Source organism: Anguilla anguilla, chromosome 14 (assembly GCF_013347855.1).
Source record: "Anguilla anguilla isolate fAngAng1 chromosome 14, fAngAng1.pri, whole genome shotgun sequence".
In the NCBI taxonomy this organism is placed as follows: domain Eukaryota; kingdom Metazoa; phylum Chordata; class Actinopteri; order Anguilliformes; family Anguillidae; genus Anguilla; species Anguilla anguilla.
This window is the reverse complement of record NC_049214.1, coordinates 11,347,781-11,365,889: the sequence shown is the minus strand read 5'-3', so window position 1 is coordinate 11,365,889 and position 18,109 is coordinate 11,347,781. Positions and strand designations below refer to the sequence as shown.

Below are 18,109 nucleotides of genomic sequence, written 5' to 3'. Positions count from 1 at the left end.
TCGCGGACAAATTACGTCACGCGTCTCGTTCGCAGTCTGAGCCACATCAACTGAAAATAGAACTGTAAGAGTAACATTTGAAATTATGTATCTATCTGCATTGTTAGTGTTATTTTCATAGTGTCTCGTCACTGTAACAGTTATTCACACCAAATCACTTAGGAGAATCGTGGTGATCATTATATTCATACAAGTCGCATTACTGAAGCAGCGCCCTCTAAGGAGACCCTGGATTGGATGATTTCTCATCGTATTTCGTTGGGCTAGCACAGAGGCTAGCTTGCTAACGAGCTGACGGAGGGAAGTGTCAGTGAAAGGGAAAGGAACAGAAAGGTAACGTTAGCTAAAGGTTAGCGGTCGTCTTTGACAGAACATTGCGCTTGACCTTTATGAGGACGAAGATATATCCACAAGGCTGCTCACTGAGTTGCTGGCTTTTTTTCAGGTCACATTTTCAACATATTTTTCAAATTATTATTAATTTGCTCATAGATTGTTCGCTTAACAAATAAACTGGCTAGCTGAATTGCTAGATAGCTAGTAATGGAGAGGCAAATGCTTGTGCAGCTGCTAAACTGTGGGGAATTTTGAATAGCCATGGCCGATGCAAGTACTAGAGTGATGGAAAAGGGCAGAGGAAGGATTACATCAGATTCCGCTTTGAGAGGCGTCTATCCTCAGCAGTATCTTCATCCGGCTACTCAATGCATAGAGATTCAGGAGCTCGCCTCCAAGCGTGTCGACATCCAGAAAAAGAGGTTTTATCTAGACGTGAAACAGAGCGCACGGGGCCGGTTTCTCAAAATTGCTGAGGTGTGGATTGGAAGAGGCAGACATGATAATATCAGGAAGAGCAAACTGACGCTCTCCATGTCGATGGCCCCTGATCTGAGGTACTGCCTGGGAGACTTCATCGATTATTACGCGCACATCGGGCTGCGGGGAGCTCAGGTGCCACGGGCAGAAGAGCAAAGCAACGGCCAAGGCCGACCACATGATTCCCGTAGGCGACCGCAAGATCACCACCATCAAGCAGTACCAAACTCACCTACCGACTCTGCCGTTTCGGAAGAGCACACCCATCGGGTTTTGAAGAGTGAATTCATAGAGAGAGATAACAGAAAGTACTATTTAGACTTGAAAGAAAACCAGCGCGGCAGGTTCCTCCGCATTAGGCAGACGGTCAGCCGAGGACACGGTACCATGGGATATTACGGTCAGGGCATTGAGCAGACCATAGTGTTGCCAGCGCAGGGGCTAATTGAGTTCAGAGATGCGCTGTCGCAACTAATTGAAGACTACGGAGACGAAGAAACTGACGAGAGAACCAGGGGCAACAGGAGCCAAGATGAATCACCGGAGCTTCCCGAGGCGGTATCTTTCCGAGTGGACAACAAGAGGTTTTATTTCGACGCAGGTTCCAACAGGTACGGCGTGTTCCTAAAGATAAGCGAGGTACGGCAGCCATACAGAAACACAATCACTGTGCCCCTCAAGGCCTGGGCTAGATTTGGGGATAATTTCATCAGGTACGAAGAGGAGATGCGACGCATTTTCACCTGTCACAAGGAGAAGAGGACGCAGACACGCGCGGACAGTGAAGATCAAGAGGATTGACAACGGTTTCCTTTTTGGCCAGAGGGTTTGCTTAAGTGATTGTGCGATCCAAACATAAATGAAAAATATAAATGTGACAATAGCATAGTTTGTTAAAAATGTTTTGTTTTCTAATAATGTACCTCTAAAATAATGTACTGTATGACTCTAGTCAACTAGCACTTTCAAATTAATAACTGTTGTTCCTGTTTCATTCATCAGTTTTTACATCATAAATTGAAAATTCGTACTGAATGACGATAATGGGAATATAAGTAGTTCATTTTTGCACAATGAAAATTATATTTGAGATGTGGTGATTTTATTGTGTATTCCATGTAGGCGTAACCATTGAATTGAAATTTGAATATTCATGAAATCGTAGATGTTCCGAAGCTGGAAGAACTACGTTTTGTGAGTGGTTGCTTTCGGATATAGCCAGAGATCAGCACGATCAAAGAAATGCAGATGTGTATATATTAGATAAATAATATTGATATATTTCATTACTATATTCATACATATATGATATATGTGGATATTTATACTGCAGACATATATATGTTTGTATATATAATCTAAGGTTGATAGTGTGGATGATGTATTTTACGTATGGAAAGAGGTTGTTCATTATAGCCACCCCCATAAGGTTTGGGCAAGGTTGAGGTGGTTGTAATCAGTTGACAAAATTGTGCACTTTATGGAGTATTCCTTCAGTGAACTTGCCCATTTTGAATCTATTTATACACTGGTGAGGTTAATGTGCTTTTTTGGGGCTGTTGTGCATCCTGTAGAGACGGTTCCCATAGTCACTCAAAAGAAAGATCATTACTTCCTTGTTGACGTGTCATACTGTGTGCACGCTGTGTACAAAAGGTCATCTAATGCCAAGAGAAAGCAAAAAAAAAGCCAAGCAGATGTCAATCAAAGGGTTAAAAAAAGTCACTCAGTGGTGTCAATTCTGAGCTTTTTTTAAATATCTGTTTTATAGAAAAAAATTAATTACACCAATGAATGTGTCACTATGTTATAACTTCTTACATTTGGCACACTTCAGGGAGACGACCACCCTCAGATTTACGCCACTGATGAGCACACTAATAGTTTTATTTTGCCTTAAAGCCATTCCTGACAGTTAGAGTCCTACTTGAAATGAAAATCTTAAGTTAAAAATTATGAAGCCTTTCAAAATATGAAAAATGCACTTGAATTATCCAAACCAAGCCCTGTGGTTATCTAAATGTTTCAAGTTTTAACTGTTTTAAAGAGCGCAGCTTGGGAGCCTATGACTAATATGACTTCTGTCTTATCTCTGTAGATTTGACCCTCCACCTGACATTGTCTGAAGTTACATTTTAGTCTACTGGAGAATTATTTAACAATGCCACTTCTTATACATATACGCTGGCCATCTTTATAGTGTCACTTCAAATCTGATTGGGTGTCTGACTTATGTGAGCTTTAGCTGTTATAGCTTATGCATTTTTTTCTTCTTAAAAAATCTATAACCAATTTCCATACATGATGTAAGAATTATGTCTGCCCCTATAATTTAGTCATAGGTCAGATTATGGTCTACTCACTTTCGATTCCCTTACCTGCAGATAAATTGTGAAAGAGAGGAATTGCAGAGTTATGAGTTACAGGAATACACCACCAACAAAAAAAAAAAGATTTTTTTTTTAATGTTAGAACATTGAAATTATGTGGAGTTCTCCATCTCATCATTCTCGCACCGTTCTCTCTGCTCTCAAGTCACATAGCCCCAGAGAGTCTTCACAGCACACTGTGTAAATGGAAATGGAGTCTGAGGTTATTCTCCTATCTTAAGGATACTACTGCTTTATGCAGGCTCTGGTGCCTAAACAGTCTAGTAAGCTTTCATAGTTACCAGTAATGAAGCAATGTGTGTGTAGTTTGCCCATGGAGATATTTTTGTTATTTGAAGATTGTACTGGGGGCCTTTGCTTGTGTTCTCCACTGCAGCTAACATAGGTTGCTTTCACATGCTCCCTAATTGCTACTTGTACCTGCTCTCTAGAACCTGTCCTCAAAAGCAGTCTGGTTTCTGTGCATCCTGTGCATCAGATGGTGCTCCCAAAATCACCCTCCTGAATGTGGATCCTTTTTTATTCTTGGTAACTGTGTGCTTCAATTTCAAAAATACATCGTAGTAAAACATTTACAGACCTCTCCAAAATTATCTTTCAAACATGCCAAATTTGGTGCAATCCACAGTGCAGACTGTTTACATACAGCTGATCTAGCAAAACCACAGACAGGCTCTGGAGTGCTCGGGAAAGGGTACATGTTAAAGCACCTATGGCTGTACAGCAAGCCACATATAAGCTACATCTGCATTCAGAATTGGATCTGGCATCAAAGCAACAACAAATCATTTTGGTTCTCCTAATTACAGAAAAGATCTAGTCTAATTCTTCTAACACAGTGCGCTAGGGGCCTACTGTAGGCACTTTGTGAAAAGTTGCCGGCTTTGGATTCCCAAAACTGCTTTGGGACATGAAAGGACATGTGCCAAATGTGTTAATGTTAAGGAATAATGTGTGCGTTTTTCCCAGTGGAGTACTGCTTAGATGTTTTTTGCTTGTCATTGGTCAAATGATGTGAGAAAGTAGTGTGTGTATATTTTTGAAGTAACGCTGAAACAGAGAATACCCCACACAGCACACTATCCTCGCATACGGTGCTTTTTAAATTAGCCTATATTTGACAAAGGTCTATCAAAATACCAAACTGGCTAAGTTTCATATGCTGACTCATTTTTGTGATCAGAGTCCTCTTCAATTTCACACAACAAAGGAAATATGCTACAGTTATAGGTTAAAAAAACATATGAACACTTCATTCCCATTATGCACACTATCTACAGTCGAGTTTCATGAAAAGATTTATTTTTAAATGCTCTCTCAGACTTTGTTGAGAAGAGAGCTTTGCAGTGTCATCTAAGGCACAACATTTCAATGTCCATCATATAACTGGTGAAATATTAATATTTTATTATTTGTTTCTTAAGCTTCACCAGAATTGTAAACTGTGATGGACACTTAAATAATGAAATATTGTCATTTGTTTCATGTTGGGAATTTTCCCACTTGATCTTCAGTGAATACTGAAATCCTATGTTCTCTTGGGACTGTGTTGATTAACTGATATGGACACATCACATTTAAATGTCAAGGTCCAGAAGATTTACACTAGACCTTCTGGAGTGTCAGTTTATCTTATACAAAGAACCTGTGAAGGCAAGTTTCCAGCATCCATGAGGGTTCCTGAAGCAGTAACATTAAACTTGCCAAATCACCACCTAGAGAACACTAATGTGGCATTTCATACTTGGCTTTTCATCATTTATGATGCAGATTAGTCAAAATAGTCTTTGATTTCTGACCCTCACCACAAACGTCTGAACAGGGCAGTACAAAAACACATTTTAAATGAGAGAGTGATGTAATTTATACTAAATTGCATGAAAAAAATGACAAGGAGTTCATTTACAAATACCTGGCTTACTAGTGTTCAGTGCAAAGCAAAACCTGACGATTATTCTGCTTTAAAGGGCTTTCGTGCATTCTTTGATGGTGATTTTATGTGTAGAGCTTCATATAAAATTTAATTGTTTTCCAAAATTTGTTACCAGAGTATTTCTGTAGAGAAAAAAATAATAATACAATGTGTTTTGAGTGCAATCTTTCCCTTACATTTGATGACTGCAAAGCTATGTAAAATACTCTAATTTAGTATTTAGATTCCTCTATTTATTGCACTCTTTATTAAAGTTAATCCAGATTTTTCTTTCTGTGTTTGCTTAGGTGAAGCATCTTATTCTTTTTGGCCAACTGTAAAAAGCCATATTCCTTGTGGTGTAAATATTTGTTTTTCTTTCTTGTCCAACATGAAAGGCTCGTTTTTCATTGGACAGTAGGCCTAACGAGGACAGAATGCACGTATGAAGAATGCACTTTCTGTTGTAGGACTGAATATAGTCGGTATTGTTTCACTGGAGATTTAATGATATGTTCCCCTTCCAGCCGAACCATTGTTTAAGCGTTTGTCCTTGTACAGTGAGTGTGTGTGTGTGTTCTTGTGTGCATTTTCATTTTAAATGAAAGCAAGGCTTTTCTCGGATAGCTTTTCTTCTATTTAGAGCTTGAGCAGACCAGCCATTCTCTCCCAGTGAGACAGTCTGCATGTTCAGGTGATTATGTAGTGCTACAGCAACATGCAAAGCACAATAATGTTCATCAAGTTTTTATTTGTGTCTGAAATGAAAACAAAACTGTTTATTGTATACAATTATTTATTTAGAATAATCATGTAAAATTTAATATCAGCATCCTCAAATATTTGAAAGGGACAACTATATGAATCAAATACAATTGTTAAGAAAACTTTAAAAAATCTAGAAGTGCAAGAATTGTTCTGTGCTAGTCACTTGTATTATTTGAAACAGGCTTTAATCTAGTGGTCAGAACTACTTTTTGAAACAGTTGACATATCTTTCTGTAGAAGAAAAACTATGCTTGTCCAGCACTCATCAGTATTTCCTTAAAGGCATACTATGCAGGATTTTGTTAGCTTTGCTGTGGTCCTGTGACTACAATTAAAGGAGTTTCCTCCTCAATCGTCAACCCTTCACCCTGAGTACCCCACCTAATGTAGCTAGCTGGATAGCTAGAGGTAATGTTACTTACAGGTCCAACAGAAAACAAGCTAACTTCGCATCACTTTTCATCCCCTTGGCAAACTTCAGCTGAGGCCACTGAGGAAATGCAATTCCAATATTAGGCGCACAAATTTGGTGCTTGAAGTACTTTAAGACAGAGATTGCTAGTGCATCAGAGATATGCCTTATCATGATTTTTTAAATAATATTTTCAAGGATAAAAATCCAGCATAGTATGCCTTTAAATTGAAATGTATTTTTTCGGGGGGGGTGGGGGGTGTGGGGGGGGGTATGAGGTGTCTAGCTCATTTGCTCTACCTTAATTGTTGCACCTGGTAACAGGCATTCTGTAGGCAACCAATAGTGCAACAGAAGCAAGTGGCACATTCCGTGAAGGAGCACTTTAAAACAAACAGCACTTTTCTCTGCTGCTTTTATACAACTCACTAGGAAGGACACCAACACCAAATGCATTGGTTTCCTTCACTTGTGGGATCAAGGAGACAATCTTGCTCGTAGTGGCCTGGCAAAGTATCCAGCACTTACTACTTTGTTGGCTCAATCATTGCTATGAAGATGAGGTCACTCCCTGCCCTGGTCCTGGGAGGCTTTATAGTTTAAGCACTCTGCCTTTGGCTTTCAGTGTCATCATTAAACTAAGCCAATCCGCACTACTTCTGAGATTTTGCGGACGGCAGACATTAAACGGAACTTAGGACCCCTGTTCTGTGAGATGGCCACGCCGTGTTTGCTTTTGCTTGTGGTTTTTAACGGCAGTGTAATGGGAAGGAGAACATCGCTCTCCATGTCATCGTGAAAACACACGGCTGTGGCTTTTTAAATTCATTCATGTTCCGCATTCATTTATTTATTTGATTTTACATTCCGGATTGTGTTAATTTTTAGGATTTAATCCAGGGTGTACATTACTAATAATCACAGAATGATAAAATGAGTACTCCTGTAGCATTTGAATCTTCACTCATGTTCAGGTTGGTAGTTTCCATAGACAATGTACTGAACAGTCGATTTTTTTTTTTAACCCATTCAGAGTATAGTGTTGAATATTGGCATTTGTTGGCATTTGAAATACATCTACATGATTCCATGCATCAACGTGAATCTGAAAACAAGCACTTTATATTCCATGTGCACTTGGGTTTCTTTTCTTTTTTCCCTCCTTTTCTCACCCCACCTAAAATAATATAAAATGTACAAAAGAAATGAAATATTAGCATTCAGTCAAAATATTGACTGACATACAGTTGCATTTAGCTTCATTTATTATATTATATTTGTGTATTTTGTGAATTGTATGTCTGATGTTTCTGTTTTTTTTCCTATTTAGAACTCTGTATGTGTTTGTGGAGGGTGGATTTATATACAGATGTTTTATACAATTACTTTGTCTTTTTGTAGAGGCTTTTCAAGTGGGACCCAAGAGCATGTCCAAAATAAAATCCAAAACAATTTTGCAAAAGGAACCAGTTGTAAAATTGTAATCCCCACATTTGGATTGAAGTTCATTAAGTATTTTTTTTAATATTCTTCATGCATTTTAATTTAATTTGTTTGCTCATCAGCCAGCAGTACTAAACAGCACTATTATATCTTTAAATTAAATCTGAAAAACAGTGAAGTCCACATGGTTTTATGCTGTTTTTGGCTTCTAGGGTTGTGTGCAATACTCATCCATAATTTCTTTCTCTCATTTAAAAAAAAAAAAACACTATTTAAGTAGAAAATATGTACTATATTGTTCAGCTTTGCACTCAATGTTTGAATGCTTTCGATTTTGGGACTGTTACACTAAAAATTAATATCTCAAAGGTTCCAACCATAAGCCTTAACAACTTGTTTCAATTTGATTGTGATATTTTTAGTTTTAGATGAAGATTGTAGAATTTATGTTTAACTACTGTGTAACTGAAGAAAAAAAAGTAAGATTAAGCACAGTAAGATTATTGGTGAGAAATATGAGTAACAGACCTCCACTGTACAAATCACAATCAAAAGGTAAAGTTTGAAAGAAAAGAATAGTGTTCTTTCTCATAAAATAGTGATTACCAAATCCACAAGGATCTTATGTCAACCAGATTAAATGAGTGGTGAGATGAAAATTGTGGCAGTCCAGGCTTCACTTTACAATGAAAGCCTCTTTAGTGTTACTGAGCTGAACTTATGTAGGTAGTGTGTTGTGCAAGTATGAATATTGAATAAGCTTTGTTTTGTTTTTTTGTTTGGTTGTTTGTTTTGGAGTTTTTTTTATTTCTTTTGCTTTGTTTGTCATGCCATTTTTGCAGCAGTTGGAATTTAGAATCATAAGTGTTTCTGATAATTTTTTTTTTTAAATGGTGGAACAAAAATGTTTTTGTGTAATCTTTGGGTAAATGATTGTGTACAACATTAGCTTGTCCTCTTATAGTCCTATAGAATAATATAAGACTCGAAACAAGAAAGCAATTGTTCTGTATTCTAGCACTTTCTTTAACGTGTGTACTGTATTAGTTCATGTTCTACACGTATGGTACTGTATGATTATTCATTAATTGCCTTGTAGTGTTTGTAAAAGGTTGCAAAATGTAGGATACTTATGTGAGAAATTCCACGTTTATGAATTTTTGCATGCCAACAGTTGGGTCCAAACAAAAGATAAAACATACATTTAAAAATGGTGCTATATTCTAAAACATAAAGGTGCTGATGTGGACCCCAACTGCATGCATGTTGACAGGAAATAAATTGTAAAAAAATAAATAGATAAAAATAAAAAATAAAAAAAGTGAAAGAAAACTTGAAAATGGACATTTTCCTCAAGTGCAGAGCTAAAAAATGAATGGGAAAATGTCCTTTCCTGAATGCACACAGTTCAGCGTAATTGTAAATTCCATACACGCCGTTGATAGAAACTACAACTCTCCTATACTTCCTGACCTTCTGTCCGTCTGAACTGGCAGTGGTCCACAGTGAACACTTTGTAATTGCACATTCACAGGCTTGCAAATATTGTGCCTCAACTAAATTTGTAGTCCGACGTGGCACCAGAGTGCGCCCTTCTGTAACGTTTGCTGAACAAAAATCATTGCACTTACATGAAGCTCAAAAAAGCGCCTCTTCTGCCAGACTTGCATTCCTGTAAGCTCTGTGAGCTGACTCACAGAGCAGCAGCCCACAGTAAGTGCAGGTGTCGAATGCTGCAGCCAGTGGTTTATTCCAGTTGACAAAACCAATTTGTGTGTGTCCCGGTCAAGAAATTTATCACAGCCCACCAGATCGGCAATGCTTGTATACAGTTACCCTGCTTCTGTGTGTATTTCCCAAAAGATCCATATAGACAATCTTATGAACTAAAATGTTTTTGTATGGTTATGATTAAATCATTTGATTCTTCTATAAGCAGCTTTTACATGTAGCAGGGTTTGGTTTTGGGGAATGGGAAGTGGGGAGGGGGGTGATGTACAAAAAAAAAAAAAAAACAGAGCTGATAATAATGGCAACAGATGTTGTATTGGTTGTGAAAAAAGGAAAATGTGGATATGTTACATTAGTATTTGCCATCACTATTTTATTGTTCAATAAAAGTTATTCATGATTAATCAAACCATTAGAGTGTGTGTTTTTTATATGTCTGGATGGTAATTACAAGTAATGCATTAAATGCTGTGATTGTCTCAGAATTCTAAGGTTAAGAAAAACATGAATGCATAAGTAACAAAAGCATAAACATCTTGACCTTGATGACAGAAGTGTGATTTATATTTCAAAAACAGATTTGTACATATACAGATACATTTAAAATGTTTCATACTAACTATACAAAGAGGTGGGCATCATTTCAAATACATGTGTTTGAGATATTTTTACATATGTATTTCATATGTAATACTGTTTGTTTGCCTCATTCGTACAGCTCACACCTATTTGCAGCTTGCAAAGTAATCCACACCATAACCATGTTCATTGTCGTGTATAGATAGTTTTCTTGCCCATCACTGGCTTTTTAATGCTAATACTACCTTATAAATATAACCTGCACAACGAGCAAAAAATGGAACACACACACCAAAAAAAATCTTATTGTATACCTATATATCAAGCAAACTTCAGTCGAATAACAGCCCTTCAAACGATTTGAACGCCGCTATTTGTGCAGAGTGCAGGCTGCAGCGCTGGCATTTGTTCGGAGGTCTGGAAAATTCATGTATGTGAATGGTCTTCTGAACCACGAGAGGGCGCAGACATATTAATTGTGTACATAACAGGGATTTTGACGAGAGGAGCATTCTGCTTTAGCTAACGTCGTTTTCTTGTTTTTCGAAATGCGTTGATCCCGGTTGATCTTGGGGAAATGCCTCTCTGATGACGTCGTGCGGGGTGAACGCAGAGCCGGGCGGCCATTACACAGCTAAGTTTCCCTCGGAAGGTCGGAGGGAAAAGGGAGCTAGCTAGCTATTTTCGGTACAGAAATACAGCGACGTGCCCTCAGACACATACTCGACTCGGGGGCGTCGTGGACCATATGATTGTGAACATAGAAACGCCAGCGTGAACTTAATATTATTGTGTTTTCTATTCCGAATCTGGGCACACGCAGAACGTAGCTAGTACCAAAGCCCCTACCCCTGCATCCCATTTCGAAAAAAAAACATTGATCCAACGTTGGTAGCGATCAAGCTACTAGCTTTCCAGTGTAGCTGCAAGTAAAGGCGTTTTAAACATATATCCAACTCATTTCATTTTTTAAAATGGAAGAAAAAGTATTTACAAAGGAATTAGACCAGTGGGTCGAACAACTGAACGAATGCAAACAGCTTACGGAGAATCAAGTGAGAACGCTATGCGAGAAGGTAAGGAACTTGTTGGGTAGACCTCGCTAATGTTAGCATGCTAGCTCCATTGGAAGGCCATTTTGATATTGCTGACATGTACATATTAGCATGTGTCTCAGTTGTTAGTTAACGATAGCTTACTGGCTAATTAACTCAGCGGTACAATCAGTCTTATCACATTTCTGCAAGCTGTCAGTGATTGATCTTGCACTTTTCTACGGTCGGGTTCTTAAATACGGTCTTAGTAGCGAGCCTTCTTGGCTTGCTTGCCTCTATCGCTCGACAGTGCAAGGCAGCAGGCAGTAACTACTCGGATAATTTATCTAGACTAACGTTAGTTCTCGGCCGGTTGGTACATAGCTATTACCCCAGTGAAGTACGTTGACTAGTCTAATTAGTCCGAAGTTACAAAGAGCAGATTCCAGTTTCTTCTCTAGATCGAGTCTGACTGCTTTTTATTGTCTTGTATCGAGCTATCTTACTAATTTAATTATGTATTAACGTTGGCATCAGACATTGGTCGTTGTAAACATTTGTTGATCAAGCTGGCTTACCAAGCTTGTGTTGATCATCTGTTATATCTGTTATATTTGGTGTATACAAGTTATTGAGTTTATCCAGAATTAGGCTAGTTCATCAGCTGCTGGTGCGCTTTGTTGACATAAGGTCTGGTGGTGCATGTACAAAATGTAACGTTGGATATGCACGTAGCGACTGTAGCTAACATTAGGGGGTTGAGTATCTTTTTCCATCCTTCAGCGGAACCGTTTGCCAAAAGCTTTGGGTACAAGAGCAATAACACACGCACTCATGTACCACCAGAACCCGAAGACACACAAAGTATTTCCACAAAGTGGAACTAGTACTACAGTATAGGCTGTTGTCAAGTAGGATTACATTACATTTTAATCTTTCTGGTTTGCTCCATTACGTCACACGATGGGCATACATCAGTGATTGATGCCAAATTGGTTCTGACAGTTGTTTTTAAAAAGACAAGTAGGATCTTTCTCATGCTGTCATTTTTTTTATTTTTTTAAATCCCACTTTTTTTCCCTCATTCATATACCGAAATTGTGCACTCAACTTGGATCAAGTTCACTTTATCTTTTTTGTTGTTTTGTTGAAAGATTCGTTTTTGTTTTCCACCTTATTGCTATTCACATATGTAATACCAGTCGTTTTGTTTTTTGGTATTAAGGCAGTACATCGAAAATATATTTTTCTTGAAGGGGATTTACATTCAAATAAAGAGCTTGGTTGGCACTATTCTGCTTATGTTTATATTTGGTGATGAATTTGTATCCAGACTCACCATAAGGTTTTGTTGGAATTCTGCAGGGAATGTGACTTTTCAAACATGGACTGTAGAAATAATTATCTTCAGAGCGAAAGTAACTGTAACTGTCAAGTAGATGTAAGGTTATCAATGGGAGAGTTGTGCGTATTGATTTACAATCGGTTTCCACAATTATATAAGATTTGCATTCGGACACTGGGAGGACAAGTTATCATTGGACATTTATGTCACACCGGCAGTGAACCAGACTAAATATCTCCCAAGAAGCAATCTGTTACCATGGCAATCAGGCACCGTAACTGATCGAGAGGGAGGCCAGACAAGCCAATAGTGAAATGAAGACAGTAGCTTGTGCTCTCTACTCCCTGAAACATTTAGATAGCAGTAAAATACAAAAAAAGAATGGAAATGCATATAAGAATACACAACATTATGCTCACTCATACTCATGTGGGAGCTTTACCACAGCAGTCTGCGAAATGCTTTTGAAGTAGCTCTGAAATAGTCCACACACAAAACGTATCTATGTGGGACGGGGTCCCACAATGCTGATGCTGTTGCTGATTGTTGGTCCTTTCTGATGGTCCTTAATACTTTCCAGCATTTAATTTCCTCTTTGCCCTAGGCCTTGGTTTTGATGTCTTAATGGCATCACTCCACAAGACTTCCATAATTAAAGATAGACCTAAACATAATCTAACATTTATAGAGTAAGTAACACATGGGAAAATGGCATAATGGCACATGATTGTTTTGGCTAGGTGTTTATGTGAAGTATGTCCACTTACTTGGTTTTAAGATGACATGCTGATCAGTAATCTTGTTTCACTGCCATATATGGACACCATGGAGGATAATACACAGTAAACACAGTCATGTTTACCACATGACTGTGTATATAACCCATATATTCCTCTTGCACCTGGTTTCACTATGTCCATAATGCAGAATTGTACATATCACTTTGATCTTGGCTCAATTTTGCTAGTATTGCTCGCCCTTAAAAAAAACATTAATTGTATGGATTGTCATTTATTCCATGGTGCCTTTCTCTGACCAATTGACGTGCCTAGCTCAACTCACCAGCCTTCAAGTTGCCTAGATTGTTAACATATTGCTGTTGAATCCACAGGTCAGCTGTAATAACAGCACAAGTGCCACAGCCTTGGTTCTAATCCGCCTGTGCTGTTCAGCACGCAGGTCCTGTGTTTCAGGTCTATGCCTGCATGATGGGCTCTGCTGTGTACAAACACCCTCCTTCTCAAGCTTCTAGGAAAAAGGGTGGGGCCGCTCTGCAGAGAGGTCTCCATGGAGATGCACTCTCGCGTGGCACCACGGAAATACTGGCGCCCGTGCACTAGCTCGGCTAACGGCGCTTTGGCAAAGCGTCTCGTTGGATGTGCAAATACCTAAACTAGATTTACGGCCATTCAAAAACTGATATAATCTTTTTTGGATCTAAACAATGGAATAACATTTTATAGCCTAGAGTCTCAGGCACTCAAACAGATCTGCAATCGCAACAGGCAATTATGCAGCCCTTTCCTAATTTTTTACATTTTATTATTTCCTTTCTTTTTTCTATTTTGTATTTTGGTCATTAGTTTAGGGACATGCAGCTTCACATGCATTTGAAATTTACTGAAAGCCTGTGTAAGCTGGATTCTTTTTGTATATTAGTCAGGGTACAGTTTTTGCCATTGCAGTATTTTTTAGGTGCAATGAAAAGACAAGCCTGATTTCTGCCAGTTACACAGTGTCAGATTCCATTTTTTCTTTTGTTAGAATTGGATAAGATCCAAGGTTCCTATTTGGTCATGACCCATGCTCTTACCAAGTTAGTAAAGATATAGGCTATACCTGGTTGTACAAGACAATTAAATTTCACCAATTGTGAATTATACAGCGGCAGACGTGACCCTGTGTGCAGTTGGTGTTGCACTCACCACTATTAAGCCATGCCCGTTCTTCTGTGCTTCTCCCCAGGCTAAGGAGATCCTGACCAAGGAGTCAAATGTGCAGGAGGTGCGCTGCCCTGTCACTGTCTGTGGAGACGTCCACGGTCAGTTCCATGACCTCATGGAGCTCTTCAGAATCGGAGGAAAGTCCCCCGACACCAACTACCTGTTCATGGGCGACTACGTGGACAGAGGCTACTACTCGGTGGAAACGGTGTCGCTTCTTGTCGCGTTAAAGGTGAGCTGCCTTCGGAATTGAAGCCAGTGAAATTATCCGCAGCGAGAGGGAAGCAGAAAATGTCATGTTCTCGCTCAGGTGTTGTGTGTCTGATTCTCTTTGGTCCATCCAAAAGAGATCAAATCCAGCCAGTGTTGGCTGGGAGTTATTCACAGCCAAGCACAAGTCACCATAGCCTTGCCCACGTATCGTATTCTTTTTGGGACAGCCTAGTCACAAGTGTTCAATTCCGTTGTTCACCTCCAGGTTCGTTACCCAGAACGCATCACGATATTGAGGGGAAACCACGAGAGCAGGCAGATCACACAGGTGTACGGCTTCTACGACGAGTGCCTGAGGAAGTACGGCAACGCCAACGTGTGGAAGTACTTCACAGACCTCTTTGACTATCTTCCCCTGACAGCCCTGGTAGACGGACAGGTGAGCCCAGCTGCATATTAATTCCAATTTATTCGGAAGACACAGGAATGCATTGCAGCTCACCTGGGGGAGACTACGACCTGGCTCTTAATTAAGAGTCTCAAGTGAATGAAACGGACACTAACTCCCACCAACTATGTGAGGTCACTTGTACTGAATGTGCTATTGTTTTTTCTGTTAAGTTCATACAAGAATTTATTACAAGTGCTGCAGCAGGGAGCCTATAAAGTATTGTAGGCATATTCCATCAATGCTGTGTGTGTGTAATATGTGTATGTATTATTCTCAAGGCTTCTGTTTTTGCTGCGTGCTCTTTCTTGACTTGACATAATGCACTACAGCGATAAGGTAGGCTTACAAATACCGCTGCGCGTTCCGGAATGAGAGATTAAATATCAGGGTTGTTTGGGGGCAAAAAATAAATCGTTTCATTTGCTTGACTCCTCGATTGTACTTTTAAGTTTAACGTGCCTGTCACCAATCTGCCAATGTCTTTCTCTCCCCTTCCCTCCCTCCCTCCTGTCAGATATTCTGCCTGCACGGTGGCCTTTCTCCCTCGATAGACACACTGGATCACATCCGAGCTCTGGACCGTCTTCAAGAGGTCCCACACGAGGTCAGTCATGGGCAGAAACTCCTCCGCCTGCTCTCGCTGCAGAGAGGGCGCGGTGTCAGTACGGCCGAGGTGTCAGTATGGGGGCATGTCAGTACGGGGGCGGTGTCAGTACGGCCGAGGTGTCAGTATGGGGGCATGTCAGCATGGGGGCGGTGTCAGTACGGCCGAGGTGTCAGTATGGGGGCATGTCAGTATGGGGGCGGTGTCAGTACGGCCGAGGTGTCAGTATGGGGGCATGTCAGTATGGGGGCGGTGTCAGTACGGCCGAGGTGTCAGTATGGGGGCATGTCAGTATGGGGGCGGTGTCAGTACGGCCGAGGTGTCAGTATGGGGGCATGTCAGTATGGGGGCGGTGTCAGTACGGCCGAGGTGTCAGTATGGGGGCATGTCAGTATGGGGGCGGTGTCAGTACGGCCGAGGTGTCAGTATGGGGGCATGTCAGTATGGGGGCGGTGTCAGTACGGCCGAGGTGTCAGTATGGGGGCATGTCAGTATGGGGGCGGTGTCAGTACGGCCGAGGTGTCAGTATGGGGGCATGTCAGTATGGGGGTGGTGTCACTACGGGGGCGGACTGAGGGTAGACGCAGAGTTCATGGGTATCGTTTCGTACGCGTTCGTTTTGACACTGGAGTTCCAAAACAAGCGACAGTATGTAATGGTGGGTTGGGGTAGAGGGTGCTATTGATATAATTGTTATAAAACAAGCTGTGTAACTTTCCGGAACGCATTCCAGGGGCCCATGTGCGACCTCCTGTGGTCGGACCCCGACGATCGTGGGGGCTGGGGGATCTCCCCCCGAGGGGCTGGATACACCTTCGGACAGGACATCTCCGAAACCTTCAACCACGCCAACGGCCTCACTCTCGTGTCCCGCGCCCACCAGCTCGTCATGGAGGTGAGCCCGGCCCCTTCCTGCTATACCCCGCAGTGGTAATTCGCCTAATTATTGACCAGTCAGAGTTGAGTAAGCTTGTCTGGTTGGGAGCTTGGGTTCTGTGGGAGGGCACGAAAGCACTCTTTTGGATTTTGATCGGTGGCTCGGATCAGACCCATGACCTCATAAGCCCCAGATCCAGCTGCCACTGTTCCTACCACTGTTGCCAAGATTTCTGGGGATTAACTAAAGGGGCACACATTCAGGGCATGGTAGGTCTGCATGACCTACCAGATATAGAAGCTACTTTATTCATTTAGATGAGGATAGGTTTTTTTGATTAATGGTTGCAAGTTTAAGTTGTGCTGTCTTCCTGCTCCTCATAATAACGATAAATTGATCAAATTAGTTGAAAGGATGAACAGTGCATGAAATAACGGTTGATAGAATCCCCAGTGCAAGGAAGTCACACACTCAAGTTGTGAATCAAGGCCTCCCTGTAATATGTATTTATAAATGGTGATAGGGATGTGTCTGTTGAAAGCCAGCAACTGTGGGACAGTACCATTTTCTGTCTAAATGAATTGAGGATAAACTGCCCACAGAATAGTCTCGTGACTTAAGGAGAAGCGATTCATTGGTCTTTCATGAAGTCTCGCATCATTTTCCTTGAATACTCTCTGTGTTTGTGGCCAACAAGACAGTGACTGTTGAACTAACGGGGGGGAAAATATTTTAAAAGCAGCTCGAAAAACATACTTCCTTTTCCCTTTATTTGTGCTAAGATAGTGAATAATTGTAATGTGTCGCTGTCCCAATAATGCACGTGTACTTTTTGTTTTAACATTTCATGCAGTGCTGACAGTTTGTTTAGTCAGGACCGGACCATGAATAGTGTTCTTTGTGTGGTGACACAAATGCATTGCTGGCTGTAAAGCGACTACCATATTTAGATTTTACTGGAATAACGAAATTTTGTCCCCTTCCAGGGTTACAACTGGTGTCATGACAGAAACGTCGTCACCATTTTCAGTGCGCCAAACTACTGCTATCGCTGTGGCAACCAAGCCGCCATCATGGAACTGGACGACACTCTTAAATACTCTTTGTAAGAAAAGTTTTACGCCTCCTAACTTTCTTTCAGTTTCTCATTTATCACAGAAAACACTACCATGTGAGGAATATGGAGTTAATCATACTAGAAGATTTTCAGGCAATATTTTTAAGTATTTTGGATTCAAACTTTTAGTTCAGAATCAAAGTGGTTTGTCCATGCTGAGATGTATAGGTGTGTTTGGTAATAAGCAAACAAAGCAGATGAAAATGATTATAGGTCAGGTGAAGTGTGCAGAAAGTGTTTTGTGTGCTCCAGTCGGAGCTGCTCACTCTGCTTTGTCTCCTCTTACCACAGCCTTCAGTTTGACCCTGCGCCTCGCCGCGGAGAGCCCCACGTCACCAGACGCACCCCCGACTACTTCCTATAAACGTCACATGACCTGGTGTAGGACCGCACCAAGACAAACGCAAAAAAGAAAAAAAAAAAAAAGAAAAATCACGACGAACCATATATTACCAAGTGGGATCCGATACAACA

The 18,109-nt window shown here is 40.5% G+C and overlaps 2 protein-coding genes across 2 annotated transcripts; both read left to right on the top strand.

Annotated features, from left to right (window-relative positions):
* The first annotated feature begins 7 nt into the window (after positions 1-7).
* purg (purine-rich element binding protein G) lies at positions 8-9,876 on the top strand. Its single transcript, XM_035391696.1, has one exon. It carries the CDS (start codon positions 598-600, stop codon positions 1,615-1,617), a length of 1,020 nt encoding a protein of 339 aa, XP_035247587.1. The 5' UTR covers positions 8-597; the 3' UTR covers positions 1,618-9,876.
* Positions 9,877-10,574: 698 nt separating this feature from the next.
* On the top strand, positions 10,575-18,053 carry ppp2cb (protein phosphatase 2, catalytic subunit, beta isozyme). Its single transcript, XM_035391704.1, has 7 exons — positions 10,575-11,127; positions 14,396-14,605; positions 14,852-15,025; positions 15,552-15,641; positions 16,375-16,536; positions 17,505-17,623; positions 17,927-18,053. The coding sequence occupies exons 1-7, from the start codon at positions 11,026-11,028 to the stop codon at positions 17,997-17,999; spliced, it is 930 nt and encodes a 309-aa protein (XP_035247595.1). The 5' UTR covers positions 10,575-11,025; the 3' UTR covers positions 18,000-18,053.
* Positions 18,054-18,109: the final 56 nt, after the last annotated feature.

Excerpts from the sequence above, each read along its gene's own strand:
- purg (XM_035391696.1), top strand. The coding sequence starts at position 598 with ATGGCCGATGCAAGTACTAGAGTGATGGAAAAGGGCAGAGGAAGGATT.
- ppp2cb (XM_035391704.1), top strand. The coding sequence starts at position 11,026 with ATGGAAGAAAAAGTATTTACAAAGGAATTAGACCAGTGGGTCGAACAA. Across the intron at positions 14,606-14,851 it reads CGCTTCTTGTCGCGTTAAAG|GTTCGTTACCCAGAACGCAT; the intron begins GTGAGCTGCCTT and ends GTTCACCTCCAG. Across the intron at positions 15,026-15,551 it reads CAGCCCTGGTAGACGGACAG|ATATTCTGCCTGCACGGTGG; the intron begins GTGAGCCCAGCT and ends CCCTCCTGTCAG.